This window comes from Cavia porcellus, unplaced genomic scaffold (genome assembly GCF_034190915.1).
Source record: "Cavia porcellus strain 051 isolate PalLab524CR breed Dunkin Hartley unplaced genomic scaffold, mCavPor4.1 scaffold_26, whole genome shotgun sequence".
Classification (NCBI taxonomy): domain Eukaryota; kingdom Metazoa; phylum Chordata; class Mammalia; order Rodentia; family Caviidae; genus Cavia; species Cavia porcellus.
This window is the reverse complement of record NW_026947509.1, coordinates 44,108,458-44,124,567: the sequence shown is the minus strand read 5'-3', so window position 1 is coordinate 44,124,567 and position 16,110 is coordinate 44,108,458. Positions and strand designations below refer to the sequence as shown.

Below are 16,110 nucleotides of genomic sequence, written 5' to 3'. Positions count from 1 at the left end.
ATGTTCCAAAGGGAAAAAACTGGCCTAATCCTAGGTCTCCTGGTCAACCCTCATCCCGCCTGGCACAGCTCCCCACAGCTCCCTGTGGGGATGGTGGAAGCCTCTTCTGGGGCAGCAGCTCAGCTCCTCCCAGTCCAATCCTGCGTCCTTCCAGTTTAAGGTACTGAACTTACATGCACTCTTCAGTGAACTCTCCATGTCAGCAGTGCTTCTCGGGGAGCCCCACATCCCACATGCACAAGTTCCTTCCTCTTCTTCCCTGCCTTGTTGTTGCTTTTTTTTTTTTTTTGTACCAGGAATTGAACGCAGGATCTCATACTTGCCAGGCAGGTGGTGGGCACCGCTGAGCTCTCCACCAGTCCCTTGTTGCTGTTTTTAATGGTTGTTACAGAATTGCTTAGAGTTGTGCTTTTAGCTAAGCAGGCCCAGGTCCAGCTCTTTCCTCATCCCCAAGCGAACACGTGGTGCGGTGAGAACAGGACTCCAATATCTTACTGACTGATTGAAACTTTATTTTTAATGCAAAATAAAACAAGGAAACTGTATATACTCATATATAGTATCCAAAGTGTTTTCTGTCATACAAATGAGATCATCTTTAAAAATCTGTAAAGAATTCACTCTCCATCCCCATATGCCAAAATATTATTTCATATAATTTAAATATATGAATAGGCTTGGTATCATAAAAGCATAAGAAACACTAGAAAAATGGTCAGCATAAACAACAGCTTGTATGTTCTGAGAGTAAATGGCCTGCAGATGGAACAGAACACTTTCCAAGAAGCTGATCAGGAGGGTGCCCAGAGTCCTTGGATTGGTTCACTTCTCACTCTGAGCTTGGTGTCCAAGCCCAGCTTCCAAAGTCAGGCCCTAGGTGATTCTGTTACTGTTTAAGGTTATGAGGGAAAAGGAGTTTCACTTAGAGGTTGCAGCTACATGTGAGATGGGCTTATTTTAGTTATCTTTTTTTCTCTCTCTTATCGGAGAGGTGACTTTGTAGAGATATCTTATGGGGATTGGCCTTTCTAGTTTCCTTGTAAGTTGTTTCCACTAAGCTACCACAAGCTGAGAGGGCAGAGAAATATCACTGTGGCTGCTTCTGAATCCAAGTCCTTCCTGTCTAGCTGCATGAACTCCAGATTGTCTGTTGCTCATGGACTCAGTATGCCCAATTCAGCACTAGTTGGAAGGCCACTCACTGTGGGTATCAGGTTCAATGACCACAGGAATTTGACATGCAGAAATTAAATTCTTTTACATATAAACACTCCAGATTTCTCTACTCTCCATAGTTGCTACAATGTTCCTCCAAAAAAAGTGAATGTGTGGTTACAGGGTAAGGACAATACTCTTTGTAGGCTGATTCCTAGGCATACCAGGGAAAAGAGCGATGAGCTTTCTGATATCCTGAAAGTTAGGCGGGTTCCTATAAAAGATCCATTTAGTTCAAGGACTTCATGACTCATTAGGAGAAATGATGGCTCTCATCTTAATTTTATTTAGTTGGTAGCAAAAATAAAGCTACAGTGAAGTCTTCTGTCTCCTCCATCCATCTCCTCACAGTGACAGCAGCGAGGGGTGGACCCCTCCCATACATGTGATTGTAAGCCCTTTCTCCTAGCTACACATATGCACCTAAAGTCTAAGAGCAATAAGCTTCAGAGTAGCTCCAGTTTTTTGCTAAGTCATAATTTAAGAAAATGTTCCTGCCTTTGAGTTTGCCTTTCACCCACTGATTTGATATTGTTGAGAAACAATATTAAATCAAGACGGATAGCGCCATAGCCCAAAGGCATAATGGGTTAATGTTATTTCTCTGTCTTATAGAGGGCAAAATTTTCCTGCATCTAAAGGTAGTTTGTTTGCTTTGAACTTTCTGTTCCCACAAAAGAGAGAAAAATAGGGCTCTTAAAAAAATCTAATGAGTTGAGGTCAAACATCATTTTGAGGCCCAAATGACCTGGCAGGGCAGATCCATGTTGACGGGCCTGCACTCTATTCCAGGGAGCCAGTAGAGTTCCCAGCTGCACAGTGACACTGGAGATTATTTCCTGCTCATGAACGCCCATTGACGATGGCCTAGACTTGTAAATGCTCTGAACACCCTGCTCTCCTGAAGGCCGGGAAAGTGCCCTGTACCCTCTGGGAGGTGACAATCAGAGGATAGCACGCAGGTCTTTATAAAGTTACAGCTCCACTGTCTTAATTGGTGCTTGGCTTGATAGAGCTGCTGTCACAAATGTAGTATTAGTTTCTTTAGGGCAAGATCAGAAGGTGCATATATTATGCTTCAAGCAGGATCGTCTGTCTGTCACTCCACCAGTCCCTTACTTCACTGACTGCCCTCCTGAACTAGCAGTGGTTTTATTCACTGTGCCCACAACCCAAAGCTGTGCCCTGGAGGGCCTGCATGCAGGGGCCTCACGTGCCCAAGGAGGCAGCACTGAAGTGACAGTGGACCTCTTCCTGCAGGGGCCACTTCTGAAGATCAAAGTTCACCCCTCGCCCCTTAATGCAGAGCGAGCTTTGTGGTATGGATCCTCACAAGGCGACAGAAATCTGATTTGTTGATTTTTAATGCTTCAAAGCAGGTTACATTTCTCTCATCTTGGAGTTTACTTAGTATCAGGAAAAAGCCACAGCTGGCAGCTTGGAGAGGGGACCCCCTACACACCACACCCCACCTTCGGGGAGCAGGGCTTGAGACCCTCAGCAAACTGCGGGAGATGTGACAGCAGCTGGCTTGAGAGAGATGGGAGAAAACCAAGACCAACCCTACAGTCCTTTTCTGGAGGTCGCTGGGATGTGGTGGGGAAAATGATGTCTCTTGAGGTTTAGTAAATAATATTATTCACATCTAAATCCCGCAGTTGCACCATTCTTGGAAACAAAACTATTTTAAATTTTAAAAAAAGATTAAACTGAGCCTGTTGGATACTCTATGTATTCAAACACAATTTATTAAACCTGCCTGTTAGAATTATCCTACTGTCAGTCAAAACATGTCTAACTTGACCTCTGACCGAGGAAGGGGAGGAGGAAGGTGGAACCGCTTTCCTCAGTCCCCAGCAGCCAGGCGATGCAAGCTGCTGCTCCGGGGCCTCTCTCTGTTTCTGTCTTTCGTTTGTGTTTTCATTTAGATCAAGCTCTAAGTTTTCTATGTTCTGTTCCTGGAGAAAATAGCTGTAGAGCTCAAAAGCAAAGGGATGGCCTTGTTCTGCTCAAGTGTTCTGGAGGGTGGGGTTTCAGTTTTGCGAAACCATCAGACCTTCCTTCCTGCACTGAAGACTTCTTCCTTGCCCTGAGTTTTGTTAATGAAATCTAGACTCAGTCTCATGCCTCCTCTTCCCTTTCCTCCTCAGCCTCTCTAGAATGCAGTTTTGCTGTTTGTATTCATGATTATACGTTTGCAGACCCACGCACACATGCACAATCACACTTCCGTCTGCCACCTGCTGTGGGCAGTTTCCAAAGGTTGCAGTCAGCCCCTCACTGTCCCTGACTGAAGACTGGCGCTGTTTGGCATGGAGTCCAGAACTGGCAACCCTAGGGCTTTGCCTCCTGTGCTACATAACCAGCCAGCCTTCTTTTGATCCAAAGAACATATTAGTTCTCAGGTGGGAGTCAAAATAGAGGCCTCGGTTAAAGTAATTATAGGCAAGAGATTTGGGGATGAGTCCAAAACCAGTGTCTCCCAGCGATGGAGCCTGGGTGTGGGCGGGAGGGAGGCGAGACCCCAGGGAGCCCTAGCCTTCTCCAGCACCCTGAACAGGAACCCATTCCTTCCAGGGCCCTGAGCAGCTCTGCACACTCTCCCAGGACGCTAATACTGCATTGACTCTTTCACTGACCTTTATGTCAGAAAGCAAGGAAATGTGTGGTTTTAGAAACCCGAGAAAGCCTTCGACACAGAAATGCAGTCCTCCTTTGGGCAGAGAAATTTTCCCGCAGTCACTAGCATGTTTGCCTGTTGCTTTTTTCTCAATGAAAACAAAAAAACAAAAAACCTGTACTTACTAAGATGCCCAGACCTGCAGGCTCTCTACTCTGTCACTTTTTTTTTTTTTTTAGGCAGCAAAATTTTATTAAAAGTAGGAAAAGGAACAGGCTCTGCAGAGTGCGTTTGGGCCAAGCCCTGCAGTGCTAGGGCGGGCTGCCTTGAGGTACAGACACAGCTGCCCATCTGCACCCTCACAGCTCCACCAAGGGGGCTGCGGCTGAGCCTGGCACAGCTTGCACTGGCAGCTCCATAGCAGGCTGGGACACAGGGGCAGAGGCTGGCTAGCTGGTGGGCACCACACTGTTTATCTCCGTTTTATCTCGACCCACTCTGGAAGACTGTCTAGTATCAGGAGGTGCTGCTTCTGTGACCTTCCCGTTCCTCTTCCTTCTGAGCTGCCTCCTTCCTTGTTGTCCTCTCCGTCTGGTGAGCTGTCCAGTGTTGCCACCTCAGTGAGAGGAAGCCAGTCTGTACCGTGGCGGGTTCCCAAGGAGAAGGCCTCATGGTGTAGGAAGTGCAAAGTGGTTCTAGCCCTGTTCCCGGCTGTGCAGGGGTGTCTCTGGGAGGTTCAGCTATACAGCTGCAGTCATGGGGTTCTTCTGCCGGGGATCTTGGGTTCGGTAGGGGTGACGGTCGGGGCTGACCCCTCGGGGGCCTGCTCTGCCCATTTCCTGATAGGCTGGCATTCTCTGATGCCGAGGGGGAGAAGGCGGCACATCTTGGCGGAAGGGTCCTTTGTGCTGGGGGACCGGTGGGGGTGGGTAGTACTGAGGATACCGGGGGTCTGTCATCCTCAGCTCTGGGGGGCGGGCGTAGCCCCCTTTGGGAGGGTGTACGGGATGAGCTCCTGGGTAGTAGGGCAGCTCTCGCTCCTGGTAAAGCCCTCGAGGTGCTGCTGTCAGATAGTCCACAGGATCTGCTGGGCCTGCCCTGGGAAGAGAAGGGAGACACAGGTCAGCAGTGACTCAGGGTGCCCCGGGCTTGCTCGCTGAAGGCCAAGCTCTTTGGCCTCCCACACAGGTGGCTGAGGTCGAGCCCAGGCCTGGCCAGTGGGATGTGTGCCCCTAAACACAAGAGGGAACCTTCTTCCTTTCTCTTCTTTTTGGCCACTGGAACAGCCATGTTAGACCTCAAGGGGCCAACAGCTCCACTCAGGGGCTGAAGAAGAAAGAACATGGGATTCTGGGTCCTTGGCTCCTGAGGACCATATGGCGAGGACTCTGTGCGAGAGAAATGCGCCCCTTGTCCATCCCCTCTGTGTCACAGCAGCTGAGCTAGTTTCGCGAACAAGGCAAGGCATGTGGTTCTCTTAAGCCTGGGCCATAAGGTCCCCGTCATCCATTCTCAGTCTCTCTGGAGCCTGTGCTAGATGAGGCTTCCAAACTGCGGAGGTCACTCGGGGTCACAGAGTCCCTGAGAGCCGCACTTTCCTCTGATACCCGGGAACAGCTCATGGGGTGGGCTGTGGCACGGTTCAGGGTGGCTGCTGTCACACCGCCGAGAGGAATGGTGTGTCCTCCTCTCTGTGTTCCCTAGAAAAAGTCCCAACCTGGGGGCTAGCAGGGGCACCCCGAGAATGCTGATGTAATGATTTACACCCTATAGTCAAGAAGCATCAGCAGGCCAGTAGCAGCGTAGAAGAAACCGAAACAGCTGTACGCTGCCTTATGTAATGGACAGGCCTGGAAAGGCCCAGGCAGGAGTACACACAAACAGGAAGTGGCCAGTCAGCCTCTTTTTCTTATGACAATGAGCATCGTCTCGTCTGCTTGCAGGGCAGACACAGAGCATCTCTGCACAGTGCACAGAAGCCACAACCCCTCCAGTCAGGGGTTAGACACACAGCTTCTGTTTGCAGCTCCCACACCCCATAGACTTTCCGTGTGTACCTACGCCACCACCATTCCCCTCAAATCCCTGGTGCCCTCCACTCGGTCGCCCCCACCCCCTTTTGGATTTTTGTTTGTAAAGAAAAACAGCAATAATAATGAATGAAAAGCTCTCCAAAGGCAGAGTGAAACTGCAAGGACACTTGAAGGAAATGACAGGCTTGTGGGAATGCAGCATTTGTGGCTAATCAGGCACGGTCAAGGAGGGTCAGAGTCGCTCTGCAGTCTGCGGAGCTGGCTGTGAAACAGCTCTGTACGTCCCCAGATCAGTGGAGAGTTGACGAGCGTGAGGCCGGTGTGTGGCAGACAGACAGACAGACAGACGGCCTGTGGACAGATCCATAAGGACGCACAGTCTAACTCACCCTCTGCTCGCTTTTTGTGTCTTAATTTGGCTATGTATAATAATGAAAAATAGGTCCTCAAGCTCAGCGTAATTTAGTTAGTGAGCGTTTTCAGATAAAAAAATTAAGTTGTTTGCGTACACGTTATTATAGCATCAGCTGCTATTATTCAGTGCGGTTTGCTCTGCGCTCTCCTAAATTGCCCATGACAAATGGAGTCCAAATGCATCATCTGTCACTTCAGTCCTGGGAAATAAAGGATACAGTTTTCACCTTCCCTTTCCTTGCGAATTTCACTTTTGATTTAGAAAACGTCCAGCCCTGTCGTATCTGTTATGGTGAGAATTCCACCCCCCCCCAACGCTCCTTTCTGTTCCCTTTAGGCTCATGTTGGAGATTTCACAAACACTTTATAAAAAAATCCTTAACCTGTGCTTTCTCTCCAAATCTACTGAAAATATTTCTCCACACGAAATGAAACATGTGGTTTTTCTGCACTCATTTTAAGCCCTCAGGATAAATCATTGACGTTTGCAACACACAAACATTATCTGCCTTAAAATGAACCCACAGCCCACTCTCCCTCTGGATTCTCTTAGTGGGAATGTTTCCTGTTTAAAAGGGGAAGAGAGAAAGGAGGAATTCCAGGCCTTGGACTTTCAGGGTCCTGTTCTCTCTCTAGAGATTTCTCTCTTTTAAAACAGAACATTATAAAAGACAGGCGCCTTTTTTCTTTTTAATTTTTGGAGAGACAGTCCAGATCAGGTGGCGACAGGCGGGGCAGAAGCCACCCTGCGTGACTCTGTGACCATGCGGTCTGCACACGTAGGAGGCGGCGGCTGTCTTGTCCTGCACCCCTCGGCCTGGACCCCTGCTCTTGCTGGGGGAATGCAGGAGGGAGGTGTCCCATGGGCAGACAGAGCGCCCTCAAGAGAGCCCTGCGGACCCCCGCCCCATGGCTTCTCCCAGGAAGTCTGGGAGTTTGCTGACTTGCGGCAGAAACCCACCGTGGTAGCTGCTCTTTGTCAAGAAATGAGACCATAGGCACTGCTGCTGCAGAATTCATTGCAAGCTATAATTTTTAAATTTTTTGGAGAACAGAACAAGACCATGCTGGCCTATGTAAACACTGTTTAAGGTTCAAAGAGTGCTATAAGAATTTTCCCCCCCTTGGGGGGTAGTATATAGCTGTTGTTTATAATTTTTTTATTTGGTTCAAAACTACTTCCTGCAGACTTTTGTCAGAACAACTTCTGAGTTATTGCAGATATTATAACATGCATGTGTGGTGTATGTGCCTGCATATGCATTCACACGTGCATATCTGAAAGAACGATTTTTAAAGAGGAACCGTCTTCATGAACTGCAGATTTTGATGATGGAGGAAAAAGGAGCAGTTGGCATTTTTTGCTTTGTTCTTCTTGAGTTTCTCTTTTTATAGTCTCTTTCTTTATGTTATATTTAGTGTTAGTAAAAAAGCACAAATCAGGCCTCTCCTGGGCTTATCACAGTGGCTTGGTCACCTGGTTCAAGTCAACTCTGAGAAATTCCGGGGCACCTTCCTCGGTTGATTCTGATTCAGACAAGGACCCAAATAGCAAATATATCACTGTTTCCCCACCCCTCATTTTTCATGTGACCGCATACTCTTATTTGTTTGCTATTATTTTTCTTAAAATAATCTTCCCACTTAAAATCTTAGAAACCATATTTATTTGAGGAAACAAACAAGAATGTATATTTTCCTTATAGCTCTTTAAAGTAATGGTCTTGCAAATGCCTTTTAAAATGGCTTGCTTTATTTGATTTCTAAGGAGGCTCATTTCTGGAAGTCAGAAGAATTCAGATTTTGCTTGGGAAATTCCTAGGAAAGGTCCCATGTATATGTAAAACCAACAACAACAACAACAACAACAAAAGGATAAAGATGATATAGAATTTCAAAACAAAGTAATAGGAAATTAAATATAGTTAATATACTGAATATTGTTATTTTGAAAGTAGTTGTTCCAATTAAAAGATTTAGGCATCAAAGAAAACACAAGCTGTTTTTTTTTGATGATCCAACAGAGATTAGTATTATAGTTATCTATCTTGTGTGTATATATACATACACACATACATGTAAGGGAAAATTGTTTTCATGACATGGATGTGCACAGCAATGACAGTGAGCCATTAAGCCTGAGTGTGACAGGGCTGTAGGTCAGTCACATATAAAGAAACAGGAAAGATTGCTCCCTCGCTGCCAGCTTAGGTGTTCCTCATGAGGTACAAAGGGAGCCAGGAATGAGAGGCTGAGCAGGCCGCCTCGCCTTTGGGCACGGCTGTCCTTGTTTTATGGAAGGGTGGAAGACGTGCTCCCATGATTGCTGAAGGAATCCTGTCTGTGGAAAGCGTTCAGCATCTGGGGGTCAGAATCACTGGCCACCCTTTCACCAGGGACACCGTGGCTGCACTCCCGGGAGTAGAGGAAGAGGCTTGAGGACCGCTGAATGCCCCTCTCTCTGTACCACTCTTATCATCGACTGCAGAGCCTTTGGTCTGTGCTCACCACAGCCATTCCTGCCACGTGTGTCCCTCGCCAGCCTGTGCTGCTTCTGTGGAGCCCGTGTCTAGTGATCTCTCTTGGGGTTCAGTGCATGGCTTTGCACACCATTCCCATGAATGTAGAGTGACTTTGTTTAAGACAAAAGCCAGGAGCGCACACAGCAACCTAAAAGTGTGAAAAGTGGGTGGGACTGGGGGTGGGGAGAGGAATAAAAGGGGGTAGTGGACTCATGGAAAGCTGGACACTAACCATGTTGAAGCAGGACAGATTTCTCATTTTCACAGAAGAAAGGAGGTGCGGGTGAATGGTGGTTGAGTAAATGCTTGGATAAATCCAACATTTGAAGACTGAAGACTTTTTAGGGTAGAGGTTACTTGTCTTGTTCCTCAAAAATAAGATTATATTGTCTTATCTCTGTTGCTTTGCAGATTACTTGGAACTTAGTAGGTGCTCAATAAATTTTTCACTAGAACTAAATTGCCTTTATATCAGGATGTCAGCATGTCTAATAATGCTTAGACAACTGAGAGTTATTGTGACTCAAAATTAACTATAGAACTGGCTTTCCTAAGTGCAGATTAGGTGTATTTATTTGCTTATCAGTTAAGGAATGGTTTTTGATAGCCTTAGGAATTTTCTTTGCACAATAATCTAGCAGTATCTAATGACTGTGTGTTAAAACAGAGATGGTATAGGGATTCACATAAAAGACCCTGGGGGACACTGTCAAACGCAGGTGCTAGTGCTTTCATCGGTCAGAGTGTCCAGTTTGAAGGTCAGTGAGAGGAAACTAGAGATGGAGGCAATGTCCATTTCCCCTCTGCCCCAATGCCCACCCACCTCTTCTCCATGACGATACAAGCTTTCATATAAGCCCCCATGCCCAGGGGAATGTAGAAACTAGAGTTACGTAAGTTTTTATATCATCTGTTATAATTCAGTGCTCTTTCTTCCCAGCTCAAGAAACAAAAGGAATTCATGACGGGGTGGGGGACCCTTAAATCTACCATAAGTTATTAAAAGAAATATTTATACCTTTAATTCTTCAAATATCACTGACAAATCTTTGCAATACAGAGAATATCAGGATTTGTCTACCTGTCTCAAGGTGATTTAAGAGTCATGATTGTATCTCACCTAATGATCTTCTTTTAGGAGAAAGAAGGATAGATGAAGCCAGAAGTTGAAGAGGGGTGTTATGATGAATGCCCCCCAAAGCTTGTGCACTCATAGATGGGGCTTTGGGAGGTGACTGGATCATGAGTGTGTGATATCATCACTGGGTTAGCCCACTGAGGGGTTTATAGCTGGGTGTGATGTGGGAGGTAAAACCTGGTAGGAAGAGGTGAGCCCCTGTGGGCGTGGCCAGGAGGATATGTATCCCTCCTCCTCCCTTGATCTCTCCTTGCTTCATTCCACCATTCTATGAGTAATTCTCTCTCTGCTCACATGTCCCTCTACCATGCCACCCTGGAGTCAGCCGACTATGGTCTGAAACCTTTACAAACTGTGAGCCAAAATGAATCTCTTCTCCTTTAACTTGTGTGTGTTGGGTATCTTGTCCCATCAATGAGAAAATAACTAAGACAAGGGGAAAAAAAAATAAGACACACAAAAATAAAAGCAGTTTACTTTGAAAGGTAATGTTTTGAGAACTTTAGTAGATAAAGGACTATGTTTGCAGTAAAAGGCATAATAAAATAAAAAATTGCTGATCAAAGTTAAGAATATATAGCTTAGGCAGTAGGCATTGGATTTACCAGTTATGGCAAAGCTTCCAAAGGGCAAAATCTTGTACCTTTTATTTTCTGTAAAATACTGTGTGCACTGTTAGCTGCCAAAACAAAGAGAATCTTTTAATGTCCAAGGATGTCTTCATGGCTTTCCTTTTTTGGTAATAAATGACTATAACCAAATTTGGGGTTAGAATGGGAGGACATAGGGAGAGTCCTGCTGCCAAAGGAGGAGCTCATATTTATTGGCAGAGACTGGAAAAGTGGCAAAATCATACCTCAAGCATGCCACACAGAGGGTTTAGTGGTTGAACTATGGTTGGTGCTTTTCTCTTCTGGTATTTCTAAATACTGGAAAGTTAAAAAAACAAAGATCAGCATAAATTAATAGGCTCATAAGCATTTGAGCTGCTCCTGCTATGTGGACAGAGATACTTAGAGCCTGTGTTTGGAATTACTTCATGGTCAGATTTCCAGTTACCAGGCCTTCACCACTGGTCCAGGCATGAAAGGGGTCAGTCAGGATCAGCAGAACCCTCTGCAATGTATATTACATAGCTTTGATTTTGGCAGATTTTACAGAATCATAAAATGCAATGATCATTTGATGGCCTGTAGTACAGAAATGATTATGGAAAAAAATCCCACTTTTGTCACTCTCATTTCCCCTTTCATTGTAAAGAGAGGGCCCTGCTCTTCACAAAGACCTACAAGGAAAGCGGATGTGGTCACAGGTGCGTTGGGCCCTTATTAACTCCAAGGAAATGTTTGCAAAGACAGTGAAGAAGAAATAGAAACTATGATGGGCTCAGAAGACATTTTAAAGACAAATACAAGTTTGGTTCCCCATGTGATTCTTTCTTTTTCATTTTCAACGATGACCACAGAGAAAGGACTCCAGTTACTAACTGAGTGCATGTGCAGTGGGTCTCAGGTTCTACAGAACCGGCAGGCAGACACCGTCTGGAAAGTGGGTCCATTTGATGGTGGAAGTGCTCCCTAAACATGGGTCTGCCATAACCGAGGAGTGAGAGGATTCTAAAGTGGGAGCAGAGGACAATTAGAAAGAACATACATGAGAGCATATGTAGAGAAAAATCCTGTGGAAATCAAAAGATGTCCTGAGAGGAGGTGAGAGAGTCATGAAATGCATTTCAGCGACCCTATTAGGTAGTTATCATATATATTTTTTTAATGACAGAAGAGATTTTATTTAAAGCAATAGCAACCAGTGGCAGAAATCCTCATAACTTGATGGGTGACTTAAATCATCTCTCTTTTTCTATTGCAACAGTGCTTGTGGATTTTTAGTATCTAAACACTGTGTGTTTCCTCTGATTGTCATGCAAAAGACAATAGTTCAGTTCCCAGGAGAGAGGTAGGAGGACAACAGGATGAACAGTGTGGGGTCCAAATGGCTGTTTTAGAAGTCCTGAATGGTTCCTGCACAGGGTTGCTGACTGAAGACAGGACATTGTAGAGATCAGATGCGTTCATGAAGGCTTCTTGTGCCTGGTTTATTTTTGATTCTACACACACACACACACACACACACACACACACACACACACACTCTGTTATTACTGTGTCCAGATTTCCCCCCACAGCCTCATGCTGTGATAAGTGGGGCTTTTTGGAGGTGGCTGGACCAGAGTGTGTGATGCTGGGATCCAGGCTGCCCCACCCTGGGTGTGAGTGCCCCTGCCCTAAGGGCTGGTTCCTGCATAGAACATAAAAGGACACAGAGGGCTGCTGTGGCTACTGCTTGCCACGTGCTGCTCTTGCTGCCTTCTGCCTGCCGTGGACTTCTCCTCTCTCTGCCATGCCATCCCGCTGTGTAGCCAGTCATCTATGAACCAAGACCTCTGTGAACAGCGAGCTACAGCAAACCTTTCCGTCTTCATCTTTGGGTGTCTCAGCAGTGAGAAGAGTAACACACACACACACACACACACACACACACACACACACGTATTAGAGAAGTACATGTCCCTAACACATCTTTACTCTTTGCCCATCTTATTAATTTCTAAATTCACATAAATAAATCATGTGTCATTGCTCTCTTTCCCCTTGCAAACCTAATGATTTTGACATAAATTGCATATAATCCCTGGGTCATTAGAGTCCTTTCTTACCAAGGGCAAGAAGTGTAAGCATCTCCACCTTTGGGGGGTGGTGGGGAGGAAGGGTTTCCACATCACCATTGCCTTAACACACAGGTACGTCCCGGTGCCGCCAGCGCATTACCCTGAAACTCAGATGTAGAAACGTCAGGTTGGGAAGAGCGCTGATCTATCGATAGGCTCCATAAGAAGAAGCACTGCTTCGAGGTAGCTACTGTGGGCCTCACATTTGCAGTAAGGAAAATGAGGAGCAGACTGGTTAATGAATGGAATCCAAGGCTGCACAGGAAGTGCCAGGGGCAGCGTCTTCCGGGCAGACAGAGCCACAGGTCTCTGCCTGAGGACTGAGGAGCCCTGCGGCCACCAGGGCACACAGTGTGCTTGCAGTGCTCCTACGGGCAGAAACGCACTGCTTTCTAATTGGAAATGTTTTGGTTTTTTTTAAAAAGTTGAATGAGTGCAAAAGCAAAGAAGTTTTGGTTTTTGTTTCTATTTTAAAGTGACTTTTGAGTCAAAAATATATATAGCTCAGTGGCACAGTGCCTGCCTGGCCAGTGCAAGGTCCCGAGTTCGGTCCCTGGTACCCTGCAAATAAACAAACAAACAAACACACAGATAAATACGTATATAAACACATAAAATGACCGTTAGAAGCTGAAACTGCAGGTACTGCTAGTAAAATACCCAAGAGTGCCCACAGTTCTGTGCAGGAAGCCTCATGCGGGGACCTCGAGCTGCCTTCCCCTGAGGAAGACAGTTTCTGGTGCCTTGTATGAGGTCAAAGCAGGTACCTGTGTGGTTCCGTTTACAAGGTCCTGTGTTCCAGATCCCACACGGTGCCCCTTGTTTCACAACCGAGTTCCCATGAGTTAGTCACTACATGAATTAGTTGCTCAGTGAGGAATTGTATATGGTATGCACGTTACATTATTCAAAACAAAATAACTAGCAAAGGAAACTGCATTTTGACAACTGCATTTATCTGCAGAACTCGTGCCTACAGCCCTGTTTGGTGCCCCACTCTGCAGCAGTCAGCAGAGCACAGCACTGTGCTGCAGACGTCACACCGTGCTGCCGCCTGTGGCCTGTGATGCAGTCCAAACAGCCGCTGGACAGGCCGGGGGTTATGTGAGGGGTCCCTGTACCTTCAGTGCTAGCGTTGTCGAGAAGCAGTGGAATATATGAAAAACAGAAAAGCAGATTCCGGGGCAGATCTGAAAGGGGGCTGGAGAACTCCCTTTCCCAAGGCCCTAGGGCATTCTGGTACAGACAGAGCAGGCTCCTTACTTCAAAGAATCCCATCACAGGGAAGGAACTCGGGAGACAAGCGGCGGCCTCTGACCTTCTGACAGCCTTCCCTGTGGGTCAAGGGAGCCTAACCCTGACCCCGACTCTAACCCTCAGGGACCAGCTTGACCCACGTGGAAGGCTGTCAGAAATCTAGACTCCTCTCCTATGCTTGTCCCAGCTACACACTGGCTTCTAGCAAGGGTCCTTTTAACCATGTGTGGCCGGCTCTCCTCACAGCTGGGGGGTGGTTTAGATCTCTCTTCAGTTGGGTCACTACACCAGCCATCGAATACTAGCACTCACAGCAAGGCAGGGGAAGCGGTGGGTCAGCTTCACAGGGAACAGTTCCACAGAGCAGAACTGCCGGGTGAGCACTGGGACCTCGGGTTACAAAACTGCTGAGTTTTGTAACCATCTGGTCATCTGCCATCAGTTCTGAACCAATTTTGAGTACGTCATGCTCCCAAATGAAAACACAGCACAACTTTGAAACACAGGTGAGTTCAGCCTTCCTTCAGCAGCTGCTGGGACATTTCCAGGTTTGGGGAACAACATTCTCAAATCTAAATCCTGACAACCTAATTGGTAAGAGGTTTTCTTTCCTTTTTTTAAAATGTTGCTCAGTATGTGTCAGTATCTGCTAATCTTCCCCCCAAATTTATAATATTAAGATTTATGTAACTTATTTCTCAAATCTCTGCACTCACCTACTGTCTGAAGAGGCGAGCAGGTTAGTAGTGTAATTGAAATTCAGTGGTTGAAAGACAAATGGATGAGGGACCAGTGTCACTGGGGAGAAGTACGGGGTTTGAAAAACTATTCTGCTACAAACTTATCTGGGTGAATTCAGGGGTCATCAGTCTAACAGTCTGCTGATGTCCAGTGCCTATGTGGTGGGCCCATTTTGCAATTCCCACCAGATCATAAAATGAAGCGCTTTCGGCCTCTGGAAGTTTTGATGTAGAGTCTAAGCAGCTCGTGGTAAGGGTCTCCCCAGTGGAGGGGACAATGCTCAGCCTGCACCTGTGCCTCCCATTGCCCCAGGCAGGAGCCTGGGGGGACCTCAGGCTGACCTGGGCCCCACTCAGCCCCCCGACCCTAAACCTGGCCCGTTATTCAGCAGAGCGCCTTGGAGCCAGCAGCAGCAGAAAGATTTTATACAAGATCACATTCTACTCAGCTTTCAGTTTTGCAGATGAAATGGATTTATAACACAAAGGTCACTGAACCGCATTGTCGGGATGATTTTCAACAAATGATAAAGGCTGTACAGAGGCTCACAGGTACGGAGGATGTGGACTCGGCAGTCATATACCGCTTTGGTCTCTCCAGCCTGTGGCTGATCATTGCATAGCTGGTAAACACTGGTTATTAATGCCATTACCAGCCTTCTACTTTCCAATCTTCTTTTATTGAAATCAGGGCACTCTTCGCCACTTCTCCTGCTGTAATATGGCAGCTTGTCCGCCTGGCTTCTTTGGGTTCCATGCTTGTCTCTAATGCTAGTAAAATGGAGCAGTAAGCAAATCAAGGCTTACCCTAGCCCCAGCCGACAGAGAGCTTATGGAAGTACCCGCTTGCATCGTTTCTTCCTTTTTGTCTGAAATGTTCTCGTGTAGTTACTTACTGTTCTGAGACTTTCCATAGCCCCCCTTCCACACCCCACCTCCAATTCCTTTGACAAACTAATACGCTGGCCCAGCACCACCGATGAGTGCTTTTAAAGCAGAGAGAGCGAGACAGGCTTTTATTGTGAGTGAGCGCTTTCAGATGGTATTTCATCCTAGATTTGTTCTATAACTCCCTGATTTATTGATTTAGCCCTTGAGCAATTCAAAGAAAACTGCAAATCCACCCTCTCTGCTATTTCTGAGCGCTTGCCTTGCTCTCAGCCATATTTGATGTGGGCAGAGGGGCCAACGCAAGACGGTCCCTCTCCCCTTCATCACATGTGTTCCATCAGTACAGCGGGGACCTCGATTTTTAAAATCAGTCATGAAGCTGAAGCTTTAATAATTTAAATAAAAGCTTATCATAGAAAAGCAAATATTTATGAGTCATCTAATTTAAGGAAATTAATTAAAAGTAAATGCTGAAGTGATTTCAGACTAAAGAGCCATTACCAAATAAAATGTTACTTGCCATTTGCCCTATGCCCGCTTGTTTTTGAGCTT

At 46.3% G+C, this 16,110-nt stretch overlaps 1 protein-coding gene across 4 annotated transcripts in view; it reads right to left on the bottom strand.

Annotated features, from left to right (window-relative positions):
* Positions 1-489: 489 nt before the first annotated feature.
* The window catches only part of Pard3b (par-3 family cell polarity regulator beta), a 990,158-nt gene continuing 974,537 nt past the window's right edge, over positions 490-16,110 (bottom strand). For all 4 annotated transcript variants that reach the window (XM_063236623.1, XM_063236624.1, XM_063236625.1 and 1 more), the window contains one exon: positions 490-4,933. In XM_063236623.1, coding sequence (XP_063092693.1) covers positions 4,576-4,933 — 358 coding nt within the window. In that variant the 3' untranslated portion in view covers positions 490-4,575. The remainder of the gene's footprint in view (positions 4,934-16,110) is intronic.